The 25,759-nt window shown below is 35.1% G+C and overlaps 1 protein-coding gene across 1 annotated transcript in view; it reads right to left on the reverse strand.

Annotated features, from left to right (window-relative positions):
• Positions 1–5,612: 5,612 nt before the first annotated feature.
• LOC132549350 (solute carrier family 12 member 9-like) overlaps positions 5,613–25,759 on the reverse strand; it is a 35,489-nt gene continuing 15,342 nt past the window's right edge. Inside the window, exons 2-13 of the mRNA XM_060213279.1 lie at positions 22,898–23,032; positions 21,654–21,788; positions 20,621–20,775; positions 18,502–18,670; positions 17,860–17,967; positions 17,461–17,572; positions 16,845–17,002; positions 15,203–15,285; positions 14,461–14,585; positions 13,023–13,215; positions 10,500–10,661; positions 5,613–6,944 (exon numbers count right to left, since the gene is read on the reverse strand). Coding sequence (XP_060069262.1) covers positions 5,934–6,944; positions 10,500–10,661; positions 13,023–13,215; positions 14,461–14,585; positions 15,203–15,285; positions 16,845–17,002; positions 17,461–17,572; positions 17,860–17,967; positions 18,502–18,670; positions 20,621–20,775; positions 21,654–21,788; positions 22,898–23,032 — 2,546 coding nt within the window. The 3' untranslated portion in view covers positions 5,613–5,933. The remainder of the gene's footprint in view (positions 6,945–10,499; positions 10,662–13,022; positions 13,216–14,460; positions 14,586–15,202; positions 15,286–16,844; positions 17,003–17,460; positions 17,573–17,859; positions 17,968–18,501; positions 18,671–20,620; positions 20,776–21,653; positions 21,789–22,897; positions 23,033–25,759) is intronic.

Below are 25,759 nucleotides of genomic sequence, written 5' to 3' on the forward strand. Positions count from 1 at the left end.
TGGATATATAGTCCCATACTTCTTCGGATATAACAGAGGTTTTATCAAATTTCATAAATCTACTTGTTCATTACAACATGTAAAACCATCCGTTTAAAAACTATCTATATTATTAAACATGATGTTTCAGTAAAGTCTGGTCGAACTAATGCCCGTAATAAAATACAGTTGTTGTCCATCACTGCTGCATACAGCAAAATCATATGAGGCAGGTGTATTCTGACAAAGGCAGGATAAAATTGTGTATTTTGCCATCACTAGGAGCAAAACGATGCAAAACTGTATAATGATGATCTTTTTAGTATGTTTGATCTTTTTATTAATTAAACAAATAAACTCAATTATTAACATACAACATATTCTTTTATTTTGATGATAAATAGTCCATGGTTATACTCTTATCAACTGTACTAAACATGTTGGAAACAGATAAGAGTGCATGATCAACATGTACAAATGTTCTAAAGCATACAAGAATTAAAACAAGAGGGAGCTGGTATTTGTACATTTTGGGTTACTCTGGTACAGACAACAAATCCAGTTACCGGTATATGGCACATCGGCATTTCACTTCACCATCAGCTGGATTTTTATGTCATAAATTATGTTCTCCAGTACACCACCTCCTTATACGTTTATACATTTATACATTTAACATACTGAAATGACATATTCATATATCAAAATAATGAACAGTCTATCTATATCCATTGCACAACCTTCAGATATTAAATCATCAATCCAAAGTATGAAAATGACAACAGAGCTATAAGTTTGTTCCTAATAAGTGAATAACTGCACCCTGTATGTTCCCACTGTAATACCTAACAGATTTGTAAACCTAGCAAACTGTGATTTGCGAAAGGCACAAATCCTACAAGAGTTGTGATTGGCTGAAGACATAAATCCTACAAGAGTTGTGATTGGCTGAAGACATAAATCCTACAAGAGTTGTAATTGGCTGAAAGCATGAATCCTACAAGAGTTGTGATTAGCTGAAGACATAAATCCTACAAGAGTTGTGATTGGCTGAAGGCATAAATCCTACAAGAGTTGTAATTGGCTGAAGGCATAAATCCTACAAGAGTTGTGATTGGCTGAAGGCATAAATCCTACAAGAGTTGTAATTGGCTGAAGGCATAAATCCTACAAGAGTTGTGATTGGCTGAAGGCATAAATCCTACAAGAGTTGTGATTGGCTGAAGGCATAAATCCTACAAGAGTTGTGATTGGCTGAAGGCATAAATCCTACAAGAGTTGTAATTGGCTGAAGGCATAAATCCTACAAGAGTTGTAATTGGCTGAAGGCATAAATGCTACAAGAGTTGTGATTGGCTGAAGGCATAAATCCTACAGGAGTTGTGATTGGCTGAAGGCATAAATCCTACAGGAGTTGTGAATTCTGATTGAACGTAACATAGGATAACAAGCTACATGTATAATGCTACACATAACATCTACAAGTAGCAGCTGTTTGTATGTTTCTATGATAAAGTTGCTATGATTGGTCCTAGGCTAGTTCTCTAACATTAAGCACTGATACAAATGGGACTTATGATTCTACTACAACACCTGACCGTTCTGTGATTGGCAGATGTTTTTTTTCTTTTCAGTTGTGATAAATTCCAGACATTATTACACATGGATATGTGAGAATGACTGAAAGCATAAAAGCATCATAAACATAATATATTCAGATTCCAAATCAACATAACAAGCAACACGTGATGAGCAAAGCCCTGCATTTGTTTTGATTTCGACACTTTTTACCAAAATCTAGACAGCAGTTTCCTTTTATATCCTTTGATAAATGTTTTATAAATGAGAAACTCTAGTGAGATATTCTGTGAGTGTAAATTCCCACATCTAAGCTTGTCTATATGCCTAATTTCGAGTAAATCAAACTTCCTATTACAAAAACTGTTAGCCAGGCTGGATGTTTGTCAAAGGTTTTAATATGTGAAAGATCAAATTACCAAGAGAAAATCCTTCTGATAAATAAATGAGCATAAACAAAGCCTAGTTACCTGGGTGAAAATGGAAGTGTGGGTACATCCAAACTTATATGGGTCTAATTAAGTCTGGACATTTTGATTTTACAACTTGATCTAAATCTGGAAAATAAATTGGAGGGAAGAATTGATTCTAGCTTTCTGTCCAAATATAAAGCTGTATTAATTCAGATAATATTTCTTCAACCTTAAATCCACAGAAATATGTGATTATACATGTGCTTTCCATATTCATAAAAACATTTAATCGCATTTTACATTTTTGCATAAAAGAGATCTTTACAAAAATTAAAAATAGAAATTTTTGAAGTCTGCATCTTATAGGGCTTTTTGGACATTGTGCTAAATCATTATCAGGATGGTAAAACTTTCAAATCCTTAAATTTGTAAATAATTTAAAGTACATTGTATAATGTAAAATCAAATTTTCGTAAGGGATTTATTTTCAATCATTTCATGGGTTCACTATATCCAAAAATTTATATTTTCAACAACTGTTATAATTTGTATAAGTATATTCATTAAGCCTTAATTATCCCAAAATAAAGTGCCCCCAAAATGCTTTTTTTTTTGGGGAAAAATTTTGAGCTCCACAAAAAATATATGATTCCAAAGTACCAGATAGTGTTTTCATGATATATACCAATGATTTCCTTTACAAGTAAGAAGAGTAAAAGAGTGGAGTTTTAACGTATAACAACATGATGATTTCAAAGGCAGTTTGATAAATTACACACGAATATATATATATATATATATATATATATATATATATAAGGTAATACAATGTTTGTCACCTCAGCGCACATGTGGGAATTATCCAATGGAATGCATTTAAATGAACACATGATGGGCAAATCAATATAAACTTAACACATGAGGAAATCAGAGCAGAAAGAAGAGGAGAGCATATCTAATCCATTTCAATACCGTTTTGCAAGGAATAACTTAAAATAGCGTAAACCGTTCTTGAACACAAACTTAAAAACATTTTTTCTGCTATTAGCTGGGTTTCTTTTTCTGAAATAGCACAGTAACAAAACTTAACAAAACTCAAAAAAAAAAAAAACTGCTATGATTATTTGAACACTATTGAAAAAGTTCATCAACAGACTACAGTTCCATAAAAATAGTCAACAAATATTATCATTTCTGCATTTCAACTCAAACTTCAAACTGACATTCCTCCAAAATTCTGCAAACAGCTCAACAGAATATGGGTGACTTCTGTAATCGATGTATACAATCACATCTTACAAAAATATTATCACAGTGATATATAAATATTTGCAATTACGAAACAGAAATATGTGAATACCTGCCATTTTTGTATCAATAAAAAAAATTGGTTCTCCCTCCTCCATTATTGAGACTTATTTTAACTTGTATGTAATTTTTGTGCGACTTGTTACATACTGCCTAATCTAACTCCTATATCTAACCGTGAAATTGCTACTCTACATCTGATAGTATTCTGACAGAAAATCTGAAAACATGTCAGTACGACATTAAGTTGTCCTGACATGGTGTCACATTGGACAGGTTAATTTATCTGTTTTGTCCTGACATGGTGTCAGATTGGACAGGTTAATTTATCTGTTGTGTCCTGACATGGTGTCACATTGGACAGATTAATTTATCTGTTTTGTCCTGACATGGTGTCAGATTGGAGATGTTAATTTATCTGTTGTGTCCTGACATGGTGTCAGATTGGACAGGTTAATTTATCTGTTTTGTCCTGACATGGTGTCACATTGGAGATGTTAATTTATCTGTTTTGTCCTGACATGGTGTCACATTGGAGATGTTAATTTATCTGTTTTGTCCTGACATGGTGTCAGATTGGACAGGTTAATTTATCTGTTTTGTCCTGACATGGTGTCACATTGGAGATGTTAATTTATCTGTTTTGTCCTGACATGGTGTCAGATTGGACAGGTTAATTTATCTGTTTTGTCCTGACATGGTGTCACATTGGAGATGTTAATTTATCTGTTTTGTCCTGACATGGTGTCAGATTGGACAGGTTAATTTATCTGTTTTGTCCTGACATGGTGTCACATTGGAGATGTTAATTTATCTGTTTTGTCCTGACATGGTGTCAGATTGGACAGGTTAATTTATCTGTTTTGTCCTGACATGGTGTCACATTGGAGATGTTAATTTATCTGTTTTGTCCTGACATGGTGTCAGATTGGACAGGTTAATTTATCTGTTTTGTCCTGACATGGTGTCAGATTGGAGATGTTAATTTATCTGTTGTGTCCTGACATGGTGTCAGATTGGAGATGTTAATTTATCTGTTGTGTCCTGACATGGTGTCACATTGGCAAGTTAATTTATCTGTTGTGTCCTGACATGGTGTCACATTGGAGATGTTAATTTATCTGTTGTGTCCTGACATGGTGTCAGATTGGACAGGTTAATTTATCTGTTGTGTCCTGACATGGTGTCAGATTGGACAGGTTAATTTATCTGTTTTGACCTGACATGGTGTCAGATTGGACAGGTTAATTTATCTGTTGTGTCCTGACATGGTGTCAGATTAGGCAGGTAACTGAACCAGATTGTCCTGATAACACATTGGATTACTAGAATTAGCAATTAACATTTGTACAAAAATTATGTAAGCCCACATTATTATTGTTGAAAACATATGGCCAACAAGTTATAAAAGAATATATAAGTACACAAAATATCAATATATCTATAATTGTGATGCTAAAGGTGATGGCACATATTACAAAGGTATAATGGTGATTGTAGTCTCCCTATATATAGGTCTGTTGAAACCACAGATAATACATTGATGGTATTCTCAATTTTTTTAACTATTTTGCGGAAATTCTGAATGAAATAAAAAATTACAGAAAAACTGAGAGAGATAGTAAATGAACAATTAAAGTCGACACAATTTAAATAGCAAATATTTTGGTCAACCTCAACATCATTCTATTTGCTATTAACATCAAGCTGGTGATAATATGATATACAAATCAAGCACCAATGGGTTGAACCAGTTCCATTTTCAATGGAACGAAATGTTTGGAATGACTCATGTCTGCATTAAACGTATGGTAATTCAGATGATATACTCAAATTTGATCTCTACAAAACAAGCTGTACATCAATACAAATATAGTGACTAGTGGTGGCGATATCAGCTTAGCTTAACTGTTTTCAGACCAGGGTTCTACTGTGTCACTCAGAATGACACTTATCTAAGTCAACCAGAACGAGGTTCAACTGTGTCACTCAGAATGACACTTATCTAAGTCAACCAGAACGAGGTTCTACTGTGTTACTCAGAGTGACACTTATCTAAGTCAACCAGAACGAGGTTCAACTGTGTCACTCAGAATGACACTTATCTAAGTCAACCAGAACAAGGTTCAACTGTGTCACTCAGAATGACATTTATCTAAGTCAACCAGAACGAGGTTCAACTGTGTCACTCAGAATGACACTTATCTAAGTCAACCAGAACAAGGTTCAACTGTGTCACTCAGAATGACACTTATCTATAGCTGTCAGAACAAGGTTCTACTGTGTCGCTCAGAATGACACTTATCTAAGTCAACCAGAACGAGGTTCTACTGTGTTACTCAGAATGACACTTATCTATAGCTGTCAGAACAAGGTTCTACTGTTTCACTCAGAATGACACTTATCTTAGTCAACCAGAATGAGGTTCAACTGTGTCACTCAGAATAACACTTATCTAAGTCAACCAGAACGAGGTTCTACTGTGTTACTCAGAATGACACTTATCTATAGCTGTCAGAACAAGGTTCTACTGTTTCACTCAGAATGACACTTATCTAAGTCAACCAGAACGAGGTTCAACTGTGTCACTCAGAATGAGGCTAAAGTTTGTGATTCAGCACATGAAGTATGATACCCTTTCACAGCCGTTTAGGTTTACAAGGTTGTGGATGTAACTGGATGAAGTCCATGTACAAACACAGTTGGTGGAAGGTTCCTAGACAACAACTCTAGCTGTTGTAGAAACTTGTCTCTTTCCGTTTCTCTGGCATCTACGCCTTCAAATTTGTCCTCTGGTGGCGGTCTGGGAAGGTACAAGAATGATACTACAGTACGACTGGAATGTGATATTATCAACTCATTCATTTCCCGTATAAATTGGTTGGGTGCAGAATGAAAATCCTGCATCTGCTCACTGCTCACCTCAGTTTGTTGGGGCAGCATGTGCATGAGGTGGTCCCATGTGACAATTTTGATCTTGGCATAAATACGCAGCTGTTGTAGATAAGCATCTAATTTCTGTTCCTTCTGGAGAGTATTATCTGTCTGGGCATTAAGGCACAAGAACACACGAAGTTGAGTTTTGGCTTTCCATGGTGGAACCATCCTCAAGATGCAGGCAAACTGCAGCATGAAAAGACAAGTGTTGTCAAAGAAGCTTGCAGTGTCTGGTTGAAATAAATTCACAGGCCATACGTCAATATATGATGTGGCTCGAGTGTCTGCAACAACAGTCTTGTTTAGCAAATGAAAATGTCTACATAGAATCACATTTTTCTGTAGCTTCAGAGAATCCTCAATCATCTGTACATACTCTCTTGGTTGTAGGCATTTCTCTTCATGTTCTCCACGTAAGCTAGAAAAAAGACCCTCAAGATTGGAGGAAACTCCATTTTCAACTCCGCCAAGAATGCGTTTCTTTTTATGTGCAAGCCGTCTGGCTAGAGAGTCTATTGGCTTTGACGTATCATAAAATCCAAGACACACAGTGTTGGGCTTCATGCCACCAAGCCCTGCAATTCTCACCAAATGTCTCATACCCTCAACAACAGATGTTGCCATGGTGATCTCTACAAAAGCCTTGATTTTCATACCATCCACTAATGTCATCCAGCGAGTTTGTTCCTCACCAAGAGGGTCAGTGTCATAATCTTCCCAGCTTCCAACCTTCAACATAAATAAACAATTAACATCATGTTACTACATGTTTGCCTGCTGGGATTATTACCCTATCAACAACCAGGGTCGTCATTAAGCTTGATTTCCATGTAATAACTAGTGGTTAGCTCAATGTTTGCCTGCTGGGATTATTACCCTATCAACAACCAGGGTCGTCATTAAGCTTGATTTCCATGTAATAACTGGTGGTTAGCTCAATGTTTGCCTGCTGGGATTATTACCCTATCAACAACCAGGGTCGTCATTAAGCTTGATTTCCATGTAATAACTAGTGGTTAGCTCAATGTTTGCCTGCTGGGATTATTACCCTATCAACAACCAGGGTCGTCATTAAGCTTGATTTCCATGTAATAACTAGTGGTTAGCTCAATGTTTGCCTGCTGGGATTATTACCCTATCAACAACCAGGGTCGTCATTAAGCTTGATTTCCATGTAATAACTAGTGGTTAGCTCAATGTTTGCCTGCTGGGATTATTACCCTATCAACAACCAGGGTCGTCATTAAGCTTGATTTCCATGTAATAACTAGTGGTTAGCTCAATGTTTGCCTGCTGGGATTATTGCCCTATCAACAACCAGGGTCGTCATTAAGCTTGATTTCCATGTAATAACTGGTGGTTAGCTCAATGTTTGCCTGCTGGGTTTATCACCCTATCAACAACCAGGGTCGTCATTAAGCTTGATTTCCATGTAATAACTGGTGGTTAGCTCAATGTTTGCCTGCTGGGTTTATCACCCTATCAACAACCAGGGTCATCATGAAGCTTGATCTCCATGTAATAACTAGTGGTTAGCTCAATGTTTGCCTGCTGGGTTTATCACCCTATCAACAACCAGGGTCATCATGAAGCTTGATCTCCATGTAATAACTAGTGGTTAGCTCAATGTTTGCCTGCTGGGATTATCGCCCTATTAACAACCAGGGTCATCATTAAGCTTGATCTCAATGTAATAACTGGTGGTTAGCTCACTGAACAACATAAAAGAGGCCCATCCCTTGTCCTATATACCATCATGAGAAATTATTGTAAAGTATTTTGTCCAAGCACAAAACCATGCAAGGACAAAACCACATCATTACAAACTCGTCTGTTAATCAGCAATCAGCTTCAAAAGAAAACACTAACCCCCATGTGTATGGTGTGTCACACCACATGTCTCACATCTTAACCAGAGGTTACATTGGCCAATTATACCAACAGTGCTACAACAGTCAGTAACAGCCAATTAAAAACATATTTGGAAACTTTTTAGAATCACCATGATAAAAACATTGCATATTCAAATTCTTCATAAAAAAAAAGATAATTTTTACAGAAATTTCCTGAAAAAGCATGTCAATAATGCTACTCTTTCACACAAACTAATTGATGGCTGAAATCATGAATAAAACAGTTTTCAAATTTCACTACATTACATAGTTATGGAGAATTCAGACAAACATGAAAAATGAGAAAATCAGAAATTGCATAGAAGTTGCAAATTCCCCTTAATTCCAAGCCTTAATGCAGAGGTTCCAGAAACGATTGTCTTAAAAAATTGTTATAATACATAGACCAATACAAAAACATTGTATAGAATGACAGTCTTAGCATGGTAATATCACCAGATTAGTATACAGTATACCTGGTCCCCATCAAATCTATTTTTATAACTGAAACATACCTTTGAAATATACATATATATATATATATATATATATATATATATATATATATATGATCTGATAAAAGTTTTCATTCAATGACAAAGCACACACATAGACAGAGGAATAAAAGACAGGTGTGATAAAACATTATAATTAAATACGATATTATTTTTTTTTGATGAACAACAATGGAGTGGATACCTTTCTTTCACAGGTGCAAAGCATTCTGGGAAATATCAAAATGTTTCCATCCCACTCCATAAAATCAAAACAATCATCCTCTTTATCTTAGCTATTGTTCACTTCAATACTTCTAGAACTTGAAGTTTTCACAACCATGTTAAAATTGAGATCACAAAGTTTGGCTACAGCACTCAAATAACAAGTTAAAACATAAGGACTCAATGCTAGAGTTTCTTTAACTCTTAAATGAGGATTTCAACAGCCTGAATAATATTCTATACTTTCTGAGGAAAGTGTAAGCCCTACTTACCATGTACCTGCTAGAAAATTTTGCGGCTCATATTTTTGTGTTTTTTTTTTTTCTTTCAAAAAATCACTTTTTTGTAGACAATAGATTTTTGGGATAATTACAATTTTATAAATGTACTTATACTAATTATGACAGTTTGTAGACATATGAATTTATAAATTACTAGTAATTGTGAAATCAACTAAAAATAAATCTCCAATAAAATATATAATTATACATTATACAAAACAGGAAAACAGGGATTTTAAATAGTGCAGAGGTTTGAAATTAGCACAAATAGTTATAAACCAGATTACTGCTGAAACTGTTACATTTCAAAAAGAGATGTCAGGAAATATTCAAATATCGGAATATTGGTTCCGTAGGGCAGTATCTGAATAGGAAATTATATTTGAATATTTGTTTTCATAATTGTTATATGTCAATGCTTGGAAGATCATTAAAATTAATCTGTTCACTGTCAGCAAATTATCCAGTTTTCATTCTGAATAGAATTTTGTCAGCTAAACCATCAAAGTACTATTAGTGTATAAAGTTGTACACCTGTATAATTTCTCATTACATTAATTAGCCTATCCAGGTAAGTTTTGTACCTCATGCACATGATACAATAAAGACCAAAGTCTTGTCATGAACATTAGTCTTTACGGATCGTCAGTCAATTAATCTACATTGATTTAGGTTATTTCTCTTGGACATTTATGGGCAGTAATATCCTAATGTTATCTTCCTTCAGACATTTTAATTGCTACTTACGAGAATTCCATGAATAGGGATGAACATGTTGACACATTAAAAGAGAAATTCTTTGCCAATTTTGATAAGAAAGAGTTGTATGACCAAGCAATTTTACTATTAGTTTTCATTCACATTTAGTTCAAATTCACATAGTTCTGAGCCTAACACTTGTAACACAGGCCACCATTCTACCAGATGTGGATTCAGGGCTATTTTTGCAAATACATAAATAAAGAAACAATTTATGTGATGAAGAACTATTACGAAAGGCATACTGACAAAAATCATTTATACATTAAATAACAATTTTGTGTTAAGAGTTTTGAAATATGAGAAGATACATTTGTGTCTTCATATCTTATCATTTCCTGTGTTATATTTTTATGCTATTTTTGTTTTTTTCACTAAGTAAATAGACCTAAATCGTAACCATTTTCAGTATAACTAGTTATGTGTTACTTTCTTTATGTTGAAAATATCTAGTCACTGAACGTGTACGTACTGTTCTGTATTGCTAAAACGTTGTCGTTATTGACATAAAAACGAATATTTGAATACTTAATCAGATGAATAATTGAATCGTAATTTCTATGGAATTGACATCCCTAATTTGAAACATCACAGGAGAAAGACAATATCATCTACAGTCTGTTCTGTACAAACCTTCACGTGGCCAAGAACGTAAAGTCCCCCCTTCTTGATGTCATTGATAAAGTCGATAAGTTCACTAGACTGTCGAGGCTGTGCTACCATGAGGATGATCTGCGGACGCCAGTATTTTACATGACCTTTCCGGGGGTCCAACATCAACAGGTACTTCCTCACCTGTAGTAATGAAGGTAAAAAATGACCACTTACAGGAGTACTCATATAGGTGGGGAAAGTCAGGAAAATACTGAAAAAGGACAGTCAAGAAAGAAATTTTATAGGACGTGGATAGGTGAGTGTCCTAGGGACAAAGTCCAGAGAGTACTCATATAAGTTGGGAGAGTCATATGGGACAAAGTCAGGAGAGTGTCATAGGGGACAAAGTCAGGTGAGTGCTTATTGGGGACAAAGTCAGGAGAGTGTCAAATGGGACAAAGTCAGGAGAGTGTCATAGGGGACAAAGTCAGGTGAGTGTCATATGGGACAAAGTCAGGAGAGTGTCATTGGGGACAAAGTCAGGTGAGTGTCATATGGGACAAAGTCAGGAGAGTGTCATAGGGGACAAAGTCAGGAGAGTGTCATAGGGGACAAAGTCAGGTGAGTGTCATAGGGGACAAAGTCAGGAGAGTGTCATATGGGACAAAGTCAGGAGAGTGCTTATAGGGGACAAAGTCAGGAGAGTGCTTATAGGGGACAAAGTCAGGAGAGTGCTTATAGGGGACAAAGTCAGGTGAGGGTCATAGGGGACACAGTCAGTAGAGTCATAGGGGACAAAGTCAGGTGAGTGTCATAGGGGACAAAGTCAGGAGAGTGTCATATGGGACAAAGTCAGGAGAGTGCTTATAGGGGACAAAGTCAGGAGAGTGCTTATTGGGGAAAAAGTCAGGTGAGTGTCAAATGGGATCCAGGAGACTGTTCATATTAAAGGCCACAGTCAAGAGAATGCTCATAAAGGCCACAGTCAAGAGAATGCTCATACAGACCACAGTCAGGAGAGTGCTCATACAGGCCACAGTCAGGAGAGTGTCATAGGGGACAAAGTCAGGTGAGTGTCAAATGGGATCCAGGAGAATGCTCATACAGGCCACCGTCAGGAGAATGCTCATAAAGGCCACAGTCAGGAGAATGCTCACAGCCACAGTCAGGAGAGTGCTCGTAAAGGCCACAGTCAGGAGAATGCTCAATTAAACCATAGTCAGGAGAGTGCTCATACAGGCCACAGTCAGGAGAGTGTCATAGGGGACAAAGTCAGGTGAGTGTCAAATGGGATCCAGGAGAATGCTCATACAGGCCACCGTCAGGAGAATGCTCATAAAGGCCACAGTCAGGAGAATGCTCATACAGACCACAGTCAGGACAATGCTCATACAGACCACAGTCAGGAGAGTGCTCATAAAGGTCACAGTCAGGAGAATGCTCATAAAGGTCACAGTGAGGAGAGTGCTCATACAGGCCACAGTCAGGAGAGTGCTCGTAAAGGCCACAGTCAGGAGAATGCTCAATTAAGCCATAGTCAGGAGAGTGCTCATACAGGCCACAGTCAGGAGAGTGCTCATACAGGCCACAGGCAGGAGAATGCTCATACAGGCCACCGTCAGGAGAATACTCATATTGGCCACAGTCAGAAGAGTGCTCATACAGGCCACAGTCAGGAGAATGCTCATACAGGCCACAGTCAGGAGAGTGCTCATACAGGCCACAGTCAGGAGAGTGCTAATGAACACCACTGTCAGGAGAGTGCAATGAGAGGGGCTATGATATTTCTAAATCAATTTGATTTTCAAGAGATGCAGCTTCATCACATCTTTAAATGACAGTACAGCAGAGGGAAACAAAATATGCACGTAACATGCCAAAGAATCAAACTGCCATCCAGGAAAACACAACTTCACTCATGGTGATTAAGCTTACCAAGTTTTGAAAACTCCATCAAAAGTTGAGACAGGAGCTCTCCAGACAAGATCAACATCATAAAAAACAACAAGGGGCAACAACTCTTCAAAATACATTTGAATCAAATTGTTATTCAGGAAAACACAATTTCATGTCATGGTAACCAAGTTTGCAAGAAATCTGTTAAAAATTGTGGGAGAAGATCTCCAGACAAATAAAAGTTTATGAGGGATGGACAGACAGTAACAAGGAGTAGTTGGGGAGAGAAATTTTTTACATTTTATGTGTCGGTTGCTATGCATTTCTAAGTCTTAGTCATCCAATTTCCATTTATTATATCACTAAATAAAGCACATGCATACTGAAGTCGTAATGGATGGACAAATGTACAATGCCATACCAGAACATGTCCCACCAAAATTTTTGACAGGCATATGAAAAACATAAATTAGGACTGCATGAATGAATTAACTTTTACAGAATACAATTACACCTCCAATGCTGGAGGTTGAAGTAGAACATCTAAATGCGTCACAATTTCTATAAGTAAATCAATATCAGAAGAACAGAATTTCAGCATAATTTTCTTATTGTTAATATCAATTTCAAATTAATCAAATAGATACAGTTGGTTGACAGCAGTACCTGATGAAATATAAGAGCCTGGCTGATGGAGCCCCACTGTGTGGGTAGGGAGCGGAAATGGAGTAAAATCGTTAACAGCAACATGATGATAATAGCCACTGAAGTGTATATAGGGCTGATCAGGAAACACATCACCATGGATCCCACAAGTCCAGCTCCACAAGTGTACCAGGTAAAGTATTTAAAAGATGGTCTGAGTGAAAAGAAAATGAAGTAAACACTATCGATCAGTATCAAACAAGAAACATTTTGTGTTATTCACAATAGTTCATAATATGGTAAAGACTATTTCATAAAAAATGCTGATTTGAGATATCTAGATATCCCTTCCTAAAAAAGTGCAAAGTAAGCTAAACTGGTGGGTGATGTATAGCATAGTAAGCTAAACTGGTGAGTGATGTATAGCATAGTAAGCTAAACTGGTGGGTGATGTATAGCATAGTAAGCTAAACTGGTGGGTGATGTATAGCATATCTCTTTTAAATGTTCAGTCTGGTGGTTTGTAAATAAATTATATCAGAATATTATGACAATATCAAATAGAGCTACAACAAATATAGTAACCTGTTAATTTACATTAACAACCACTTACGAAAATAGTGCTTCAAAATTAGAATAACTTTTCAACAGAAAATCTAGAGAGTTTGACTTCTACATGGGAACAATGTCATATAATGCCATATTGGATTATCCTATAAAGACTTGTTTTAATGATGTTGACATGCTCTCCCTAGGGGTAATAGAAGGTATGGCACACAGGTAGTGAAATGATGTCCCTTTCTCAACTCATAACAAGGCAAATCAATTTCATAAAGGCTAACAACAGCCTGCACTTCTTGTTGAGATATATATACCTATGAAATTTTATGTTGATGTCTTATGTAGTTTAAGTGTAATGCTCAGGACAAAATTTAAGTATGATAAAATAACAAAGGGCAATAACTCCTAAATTATGCAAAAGAGAACAATGGTTCTTGTGCACTGCACATCTCTTTGTTGAGATTTATCTACCTATGAAGTTTTATGTTGAAACCTTTTATAGCTTTTGTGTTACAGTTCGGACAAAATTATGACAGATGGATGATGAACAGACAGAAAAACAGACAGACAAAGTGGTGACTGTATGCTCTCCCAACAGCTGCAGGTTATCGATTTACTGCCAGATATTACATCCAATTAAGAACAATTCACTCTTATTACAGGATAACAATAAAAGTTCAAGAGACACAGTTTTTATGTAAAGTTTTAAACGAGAGAAAATACCTTCTTTTCCAAATTTTTTCGCCTAGAATTCCAGGTGAAAGAGTGCACAAAAAAGCAATTTTGGTGTGACCATAATGTACTTTTCAATTTTCGATTTAAAGCCCAAATAATATGCTTAATATGAATTTCATGTAGACTCTTTGTGATATGAAACTATTCAAATCATGATACATACCTGAAATTTGGAGCAGATGCTAATTCCAGGGCCAAACATGCTAAGTTGACACCAGCATAGGACAACAGGAAGAATACAGAGGCAGCTGGAGCAATGGCATTGAGTGAGCCAACCAATAAAACAGCCTGTTGAGTATAGTATGATAGCATTTGAATGGCTATGTGTCATACAGGTGTATACCAGAGACATATTTAGTGCCATTCTTGTCTCTGGGAATATAACAAAAATTGTAGCAAGTTACCTCCCTTGGTTTGTTACAGTGTTATAGAAAGTTGTATTGGATGCTATTAGGATTACTACAACTACAGATTATAGCTGTCCAGACAAAATCATTCATAATTGATTTTATAAACACCTCATCTTGTAAGATAAATGTTAATGTGAAAATAAAATCAATCTACAACATAGCTTTCAGAACTCATATGTTAAAGCCATTTTTAGGAGAGAAGCATGGCCCTATTTTTTCGAGTATGTATTCTAAAGTCTTGTAAGACATTTCTGAATCAGGTGCTGTGTGACCAAAAGCTGTACAAAGATATCCATTCTGACACAAATATTACTGGCATTAACGTCGATTCTTTGAAGGTAGGACAACTTCCTTTATCATACAACGGCACAAAACAATTTATTGCAACTTATACTAATCATCGTGTATTAAATCCATCAAATTGACTCATATTCTACTCAAAACTGGAAGGTGTAAAACCTTATACACCTTCCAGGTATGAAAAATTCTAAATACCTGTACTAGGACCCAAGATATCAGGACAGCCACATATGGATTACCTCCCTTTGTAGTAATAGTTGCTGGTTTCAGAAAAACACCTGTGTTTGTAAAGAAATGAATCAGTGATAATGCCAACACCATCATATCATTTCACAAAAGAAAATTTGCTGAGTGTCATACTTATCGTATCTTAACTTTCACACATTTGGCCCTTTCACATATATATATGTATGGAGAAAATAAAAGGTTAAAAATTCCCTCTCATCTTCTTTTTTTGAAAAAAAATCACCTACACACTCATACACTTCTTGCTTCAAAATAGTTGAGGTGAATTAATACTGTTGCAAATTTCTCAACTGTATAAGATTTTGAAGTAAGGAACATATTTTCCAACATCTACAGAAATCTCATAAATTATGATAACAAAATGCAGGATTGTTGGAAAGAATCTTCTTTGTGAAGTGTTTCACTTCAGAAAAGAATTTCTTCATATCAGAAATCATTTTGAGTTTTATCAGATTTCATCAAAATGATATCACTGTCGGATTTGTGTCAGAACTTTGTTTTGTTATCTCACCTTTTCTGAAAACGTAAAGTTCATCTAATTTATCATAGTTACAGGGTCTGTATCACGTTACCTCCCCTTTCCCATACTTGTGCATTCTCATAATGCAAAAATGATCATTTCCATTTTTCACTGTCCTTTTGTAGAAATCTAGTTCATTTCTGCTTAAATATTGAATGAGTGAGATTATCTATAACAGTTATAGCCTAGTTGATATTAAATTTGCCATCGACATGTCAACTCCATCAAATGTAAAGAAATTTCCAATATGGAAAATAAAACTGTCTACTTTAGGTGTAAAAGTAAAAAAAATGAAAAATAATCACACCAAATATATTACACTTTTTCATCACACTTCCACTTCCTGTACACTTTTCATCACACCAACATAAAAATATTCCTTCTTCTTGTACACTTTTTCATCACATTAACATAAAAATATTCCTACTTCTTGTACACTTTTTCATCACACTAACATAAAAATATTCCTACTTCTTGTACACTTTTCATCACACTAACATAAAAATATTCCTACTTCCTGTACACTTTTCATCACATTAACATAAAAAATATTCCTACTTCTTGTACACTTTTCATCACGTACACCTTTTCATCACACATTAACATAAAAAATATTCTTCTTGTACACTTTTCATCACATTAACATAAAAATACCTTTTCACTTTTTCACACTAACATAAAATATTCCTACTTCCCGTACACTTTTCATCACACTTACATAAAAATATTCCTATTTTTTTATCTACTAAATTATGAAATACATAGTCTCTGTTGTCAAGTTAAACTTCATGACATTTAGCACAAAGTGCAGTCATAGTTAAATGACATCATAAAAGACAAGTGGATGGGACCTTATTTTAATTATGGCTCCACTTTGTGTTACACTTGATGAAGCAAATGAGATTTCTATTTTATCTCAGAAGTATAAATACATGATATGTATAACATAACCATCAAGGAATACTCAAAAGAAGCAACGAGTTTTGCTAAAACATCAACAAGTATATGAATGACATTTGTTTGCAATCTCCTAACGATATGTCAGAATTATTCACAGCTTGCAGCACCTACCAAATAACTGATCATTGGCGAGGGCTTCCAGGATTCTGGAGGCACCAATCAAATTACCCAGAGCAGCAGAAAGGGTCGCAGCAAATAAACCAATCAAAATAAATGGTGCCCAAAGATTGATGTCTTGCAGGAAGTTATAGTTGTTTACAAGGAGGAATCTATTAAAACATAATGTTAAGAATCTCAGTAAAATTGTCAGCTAATTCCACAAGAAATGAATGTTATTTGAACAATGTGAAAAATAACATCATAGGTAAAACGTAGATTAAGTTTAAGATTACTATCAGATTTATTTAAGATTACATTAAGTCAGCATCAAATGTAACCTTTTCTAGATTTCAGGCTGGTAGCCTTCAAGGCCTCTTTCAAATCAAATAATCATACCATTAGACAATTGGATGTACAGGAATTTACATTACGTTAGTCATCCTTGATGGAGGCATGAAAAAATTTAACTTTATATTAACTGTTAGAAATATGCACACTGTATTTATCTTTTTTATTTTGCATTTTTGTTAAAAAATTTATCTTTTTACATGTCAGAATTTAAAATAACTAAATATAAACAAAATCTGAAATACCAGAATAAAGCAAGAACGGTTAAAATATTGTTCACCTATCACAAGATGCTCCGATCATCAACACATCGATGAAATATATACTGAATGTGAACATCACAGCACAAATTGTTCCCCGAGGAATGGACTGGCTGGGTTTCTTAAGTTCGCCTGAAAAAACAAGTTCACTGTTACTAAATTCTGCATTGTCTTATGGTTGCCAAATAATCAAAGATACCATTAAGAGAATGGAGAAAGGGTGGTCTTTCATATCCTGGGTACTTTTTCCTTAACAACAATATTCTCGATACAAATTAAACTACCAAAAAAGCACGCTGTTCACTTGAGCTAAATTAAATTACTCATTTGAAAATAAAGTACAAAAAAATGGATGAAGAGGATTCTATTATGTTTAATAAATTTTGCATTGATTTGAACATCTAAGACTAAAAACCAACCTGACATATTGGCCCCGTTAAGGATCCCTGTCACACTGCTGAATAGAATGGCAAACACAGAGGCAAAATTCATCTTATTAAGGGTGTTATAATCCTTGGTATAGTCATCTAAAAAAAACATACCAACGTTCCAATTAAACATACCAATGACAGAGATTAAACATTCAAAAGATACATACAAAAGATGCAGTTCAAACGCACCAAAGATACTGACCTAAAATATAAAAGATGCAGACAGATTTAGTAGCTTTATTATTAATACGAATTATGACAAAGACATGAGGTAGGGGCATCATATTATCAATAATGTATTTCAATGTATGTGGTAAACAAAGGTGACACAAAATTTGGCGACATATTTCTTGAGCTTAAGAACTAAATATAATATCTATTGTATTCCTAACTGGTTCAAAATGTTTCTTTTTTCTTAGTTTAGCTTTTGGACAATCTTTGGATGAGCAGGGACTCTCTCCTTATATGTTCTGTAGATATGATAAACCAACATAGTTATTCTATATCATTCAATGACTAACCATACCTGTGTATTTTATATCTGTATTCCTACTTGTGCAAACAGAGAAAACATACTTTCACAATACAGGTTTATCATCCAATGGTATTTGAGTATATTTCAGTACTTACGCAGTAGATTTTTGTGGAAAGTTTCTGATGAAAGCCCAGTGTATGTTCCAGTGATGTTGTCGAAGGAAGAATTCGCAACTAGACGATTTGTATTAGGAATTTTCACTTCAAATGGAGAACTTTTGGCAAAAATACTGATGAAAACAGACAGTGTGCATAAAATCACCAGCTGAAATAGAAAACATTTACTATAAAAAACAGATCGCAGTTTAAAATTTTAATACTGGGTTTGTCCTAGATGTATTATGAAAATATGAAACAATAAAGATACTAACAGTTATATGTATTCATATTATCAAATCAACTGATTTTACTAATAATAACAGATCTCAAAGTTTTTACGAACAATATCAGCAGTTACTGGTGTTTAGACTTGGTAAGTTTACACCTGCATAAGTTCTACTCATAAATTTCAATGCATGTCCATCTTACGATAATCCAAGGTTATCAATATATCAAATCTGGATGCTGTCCTTTTTATATCTCAAAAAATTTCAATGATTTTTTTTCAAACACTTGTATGTCTTTGATATAATCGTAGCACCTATCTAAGTTAGAGCTGGCATGCTAATTGGTACATAACCTCAAATTAATGACAATTCTATGAAAAATTAAAGGTGGTACATAATACTGACTGTGTGACAAGTCCTTCTGGGGGAGGGAATATCATTGTGATAAAACACTAACTAAGTTATCTCGGTAGAATATCTAGTAATTATCACATCAGCATTACTTAAACCTCCAGGAAAGAACTCATCTTGAATTCTATGATTTCACTCTTAGGTCCAAGGGGTAGCATAGATACTTACAAAAAACAATGTAGAATATTCAATATTCCAAAAGTCCTACACTCCACTAACTTCAAATGGTTTGAAAACTCAATGTTTTTAATTCTTTAACTATTTATTTGTTATGTTTATCGCCCTTTGCTAAGGCCATTTTGAGCCTCTTTATAGTAGCTGACCACTACCTTACTTAACAAACTGTGAAAGAGGTGTCTCATTACAGGGGAACCACATTGCCCAGAGTATGGATTTTCAAACCATACAACTCTTAACCTAAAAACTAACAAGAGTTCCTCGGAACTGTATGTGTCGCCTGCATAAAGTGTCACGGTCACCCAGAAATTGAACTGGATGTACAACTATCAACCAAAAAGTTGAAATACCAAATTTCATTTCTATAACTTGAAGCATAACAAAAGAAAGTCAAGAAAACAATATTCCCAGAGAATTTTCTAAGTTCAAAGGGGCATAACTCTGCCAAAAAGGATCACAGACAGCCGGGAATCAAACTTAATCTGTACCCTTGCAACAAGAAGCCATATGCCAAATTTCATTTTGATAATTCAAAGCATTACCGAAAAAAGTCTGGAAATCTTTTGTATGGACGCCGCCGCCAACGACACGTGATCACGGACAAAGTGATCCCTAAGTGTCCGCCAGCTCTACAGGCGACACAAAAAGTCACTTGACGAAACAGTGTAGATTTTCTCACTTCTCCCCAATGAAAAAAATACAAGTCTAACTCCAAAAGAAGAAACTATGTTATATTGATGAAAAGAGTTTAGCAAATTACAATACTCTTCCGAATGTGAATTATGTGCCAAGAATGCACCCATGCCAAGTAAGAAGTTCCAGTGATAATTAATGTAGATATAGCATCAGCACATACTTTTAATTGATGTAGGTCACAGGTGAAAAAGTAGGTCATAATGACCTTCTTTTGATACATGACACACTGTGTCACCAAGGTGAACCCATGGAGTTCCAGGGACTAGAAGTGTTGGAGATGGAACCCAGACAATTTTTCCTTTGATGCAGGTCAAAGACCAAAACCGAGGGTCAAAGTGACCTACTTTTGATACATGATAAACCATCCTAACAAGATGAATCCATACCCAAAGTATGAAGTTCCAGTGACAAGTAAATATAGTGCAGGAGATAGAGACCGGACAAAATGATAGAAGGACTTAAGGCAAAAATATAGTGTCCTACTGTTTCTAGTAGGGGACTTATAAACATCCTTTTATTACAAAGCAGTGGCAGCACTAACCTTGAAAACACAAAGTAATACTTCATTATCTCTACTACAGAGTAGACTGACCATAATATCCTACCAGAAAGATAAAAGCAGAGGTTTTAGCAAACATGCTACCGCCAATAATGCAGACAATGAGACAGAGGAAAAGAACAATGGTAGCATATAGATATTTCCACCATTGTTCACTGGGATGTGTGGGCAGGCCTGTCTGGTCATCTGTCAGCAGTGTACCTGTAAGTAAAATACATATATAACTACAACTTCCTACTTTCTAAGCATAAAATATTAGTAAATGTACATAGTTAATATCCTTTAATTTCAGTTCTTATCACATGCATCCGGTTTTACTGGATTTCAACCTAATGTAAATATACTGTAGATCTAACAGACCAAGTACAGTGAACTAATATCTTGATATAAAAACCATGTAATGTATAAAAACAGACAAATATCCAAAACAATATTTGAAATAAAATTAAACAACAAAGACAACTGTACCAGGGATGAGAAGGTGTTTAAAGCAAATCATTGACAGGAAAACTGTTCAAGCAATTAAGTTCAATCATGAATCAACACAAGTATCATGCTTGATTGTTCAGAAGAACTTAATACTACTGACCATGAATAGATCAAGAGTTCAAGATCATATCACAAACAACTTGTTATTCTTTCATTTTTGAAAACAGCAAATATGCAGCACATTGATTCACAGCTGAAGTTGGATATTTTTTAGGAAGGAGGTAGGGGGAGAGGAGGGGAAGGGGAATTTTAACTAAAATTTTTTGTCAATAAATTCTACAGCATATTTTAAGAGCAGACTACAGACTACACTGTTAAAGCTTCACTCTGAATATTTACCGTCCAGTTTTGACATGTTACTGCTATTTCCTACTAAGCCGAAGACAAAATCTAATAACTATAAAGTAGGCTATCTGATATCTAAAACGTTTTTCTCTGTTTAAATGTCATAAATAAACTGTTTTCCTTTGCCAGATTACATGTATACATGTTGCCATCCTTGGTACTCAATTTTGTCTGGAAATGTTCCAGGAGTTCAGAGAGTGATAGTGGACATAGCCCGGAGAAACCATCCCATACAAAACACTTACCTCCAGGACCAAAATTTTCCAGCACTCCCTCCACAAAACCACTCACATAGAGGCCTGCTGCAATAACATTGGCAGCGAAAAACAGGAAACCAATGCTGCCACCAAATTCTGGTCCAAGAGCTCGACTAATCATGACTAATTTCAGGTTAAGTAACTTATAGAATTGCATTTTACTTTAATTTCTACTCAACTGTTTGGAAAACTCCTCAAATTTTATAGAAACCTTTCTTTTGAGTTTGAACAAAATTAACAGAGGTGCCATTTTTTTTCCGTTTTAATCTGCACATGTAAGTTTACAAGGCAATAAAAACGGTGTACACTACATTTCTGATAAGTTCTCACATAAAGGGGAGACAAATCACTACCTGATAATACTACAGGACTTTATATCCCAGGTGATTGAATGTCTGTTTATGATACAATGTGTATATCAGTGTATTTACTTCCCTGTCTCCCTTCTAAAATAAATATACAAGGTACTTTTTCAAAAGCTTTCTTCCCTTTTCTGACAGCACATGTGCAGCACATCATCAATATAGTTTTGGTAACAATTTTTCAGAAAAGTTTTAATTTTCTCTATATGCCATTAACATATATGAAAGTAACTCCAGCTATTAACATAGCAACCATACATCAATTGAAATCAGAACAAAACATATATTTCAACTGTAACTAATTTTAAATTTTTCAAGAAAAAAGCAATACTTTTCAATAGTGCCGGGATTTAATTTGCCAAAACTGAACAGAAACTCAGTATCTGAAATATTAAGTTATATAATGTTGTTAACAGTTCAGTGAATTCTCTGGTGATATATGATTTCTAAAAAATGTATAGTGTTACAAAATATGCTTCATTTTGTTTCTTTTGTTATGTTAAAACAACAAAGATGAAATTTATGTTGATCATATACATCTTTCCTTATTCCTAATTAATACCTAGTTAATGTCACGAAAGTTATGATCATGTTGACCCTAATTTTTAACCTTAGTTTAGACCTTGTACAAATATCAGGGGAAAGTTTAATACATTGTGATATATCACTGCTACTTTGATTTTGTCACTGTATCAACTTTCCATTGGAAATTTATTACACAGTGGCCTTAAATCTACATTAGTTACATGACTTTCTGAGAGGAAATTCGAGACTGGATACTTTTCTGTGGTATGAAACGATGATCAAATTTTGACCTTTAGCTAAAAGCAATACCAAAAGTGACTGGATTATCTAAAAATAGAAGGATACAATAGGCCCCTCCTCCTTCAAGAGCACCATTGGTGGAGATTGCACAGATGGACAGAACTGTCATGGCCAGAATAAAGTAAGCAAGCACTAGCTGGGCAATCGACTCCAGGACCCCTGCCTGGCCAACCAAGAAACCTGAAACATGCAACAACATATAAATGTAAATATTTTATATCAAATATTCATTTAATTGTAGCACTTTTTACCCCTGTGATTCTTCATGACCCTTTGTTATTCAGAGAAAGCTATTTTTCAGGGTTAAACATGTATTTGATACTTTCTGACACTGAATGTTATTTGCGGTGTATTTTAAAGGTCTTTACCATCTTTCATCCCAACCTATTACATGCCACTTCAAAACTTCTGGCAAGTGAGTTAAAGATGTTGTTTCACATTCAAATAGCTTTTATCACTCTTTATTTCAGGTTTTATTTCATATTTCTCACATAAACAGGTTCAATCACCAACCCGAATCATTAGCATTGCATTATTATCACAGTTAGTGATAGTGGCTCACAAAATTTCAAACAATAAAATTTTGAAATAGAAACCACATGATCAATATATTGACCTTGCAAAAAAATGGTGTTTGGTATCTTAATAAGAAATTTCCTTTGATGTTTGCACATTGTCCCAGCCTAATGATCACAGGTCTGTTTCCCAGGCTTGGCCATGATGTCAGAACTTTTTCATTACACGCAGTGTTTAGTCTAAATCGTTCCAACATTGTGTTTATCACATACCTTATGTACACGGAATGTGTGCATTAGTGACAGTCAACATGACTCCTTTACCTGGTTCTTAATTTAGAATGATTTTCACAAGACTAGCTCAGTAACACCATACAAGACTTTTAACAATCCCAGGAGCCAGGACTTCAGGAAAATGTCCGTCCTAAATCCAAAAGTCTTGAATTCATTGTTAATCTCAATCCTCTGCTGACAAAGGAATCCTACATATGAAATCCAATTAAGATCTAATAAAAACTCTCTTGTCAGCCTTTTTTTTTTCTTGCTAAGACACAAAAATGAATGGGCACACCGTGGGACCCAGGGGAACATACACATCAAGTTTCAGAAATAGCTTTCCAGTGTCTCTCAAGAAATAGTGATCATAAATTTTTACTATTAAAATACAAGATGGCTGTCTGCCAGCCATATTGCTTCACTAATGGGAATCAAAACTGATTAAACAAAAACTAGGGACAGAGGGGAGCAAACACATAAAGTTAAAGAAATATCCCTACAACTCTTCTCAAGAAATAGTGTTAACAAACTTCTACTGTCAAATTCATGATTGCCACCTGTCACCTATTTTGTTACTCTGATCAGTCTCAAAGTTAAATGAGCTACATTAGTGACCATAGGGAACAAACATAAAAGTTTGAGAAAAATAACTTGGTACTTCTCAAGAAATATTTACATTTGTATAACAAGTATTGTTTATCGATGGATATTAGCTAACTGCCTATGGACAAAGGTCGATTTGAAGATAACTACTATTAATTGATGGTAAGCTAAACATATAATGGTCCAAGATTAATGATTTCAGGAATTTGGCCATGTTGATTTGTTTGTAACAGAACCTGGGTCATTTGGGAACTGCTGTAGTATAGCTGATAGCTGACCTCAATTACAGTCATGCTGGAGATCTACAACATGCTACATGTTTATCCAAATCAAGCTATCATGGTAATGTGTGTCAATATCCAAGGACACAACTTTATCAGCAAAAGACCTTCCTTGGAAACACAAACAACTCTGAGAAGAGATCATTGAATTCTGTCAAATCATACAGATGGTATTTTTTTTAATTTGAGAAAAAAAATGTTGCTATCATTTTCTCAATTTCTGCATGGGTTTCCTTTCCCAAAGTAGCTCTAAATCTTCAACTCTAGCTACATTTTACAATTTCTCTAAGATGCAGTTAAAGTGTTTGAAAAAAATTCAGTTGGCCAAGGAAATGGGGCAAGACTTTTTGCTGACTTCACTGCAAAGTTTTATTGACAAAGGTATATTTTCAACACATGAAGATATCAGTTTTGACTGATAATGTGATGTCATCCAAAACGAGCTTAAGAAAGGCTTCTTACCAAAACAATTGGTCCTCAACCATATCTCCTTAGAATTTTGTTCGCTTCTGTGGTTTGTCAATATCAACCGAAAAATATTGTTCACCATAATTAATTTGTACATAACTGAACCAATATCACTTCAATTCTAACAACTATAAATAGATACACCATATATAACTCAAGTACATGTTTGTTATATGAATGAGAGATCCCTCTTCTGTCACTGACAAAGTGATTTCCCACAGGTTTCAATTAGTGAAATGTAATAATGACCTGACCTGGGAATTTCAATGACGCTAGGTATTTTTGACCAATGAGGACATGAATATGTATAAATCCCCTATTAATCTAAAAATGAAAATGAATAACTGTGCAATGTTCCACTATTATCTTGATTTAAAATGTCTTTCTAAGCAGATTAGCAGACAGGTCTCAAACTGGGGTTTCTAACATAGTCTCCATTCAGTTTGATGTACCCAAGCATTAGTATTGGAACCCAGTCTTTTCCCATTTCAAATCAAATGGTGTTAACTAATCTGTGCGCCTCTTTGTGAAGAAATCTAGATGTTCTTGCAAACTGGGAATTAAATGGAGGATGGCCTTTCATCCTGGTAAGTGTCAAGTCCTTTCAATACACAAAACTTGTAAGTCAACACTCCACCAGTATAGACTACATGGCCAAACACTCGAGCATGTTGATCAGGCCAAATAGCTAGGAGTTACTATTACCTCCAACCTGATGTCAGACCTCCACATTAGTGACATCAATTACTAATAGTGTCTATAAT

Source organism: Ylistrum balloti, unplaced genomic scaffold (assembly GCF_031769215.1).
Source record: "Ylistrum balloti isolate Yb309-2 unplaced genomic scaffold, AGI_CSIRO_Ybal_v1 Utg370056, whole genome shotgun sequence".
Classification (NCBI taxonomy): domain Eukaryota; kingdom Metazoa; phylum Mollusca; class Bivalvia; order Pectinida; family Pectinidae; genus Ylistrum; species Ylistrum balloti.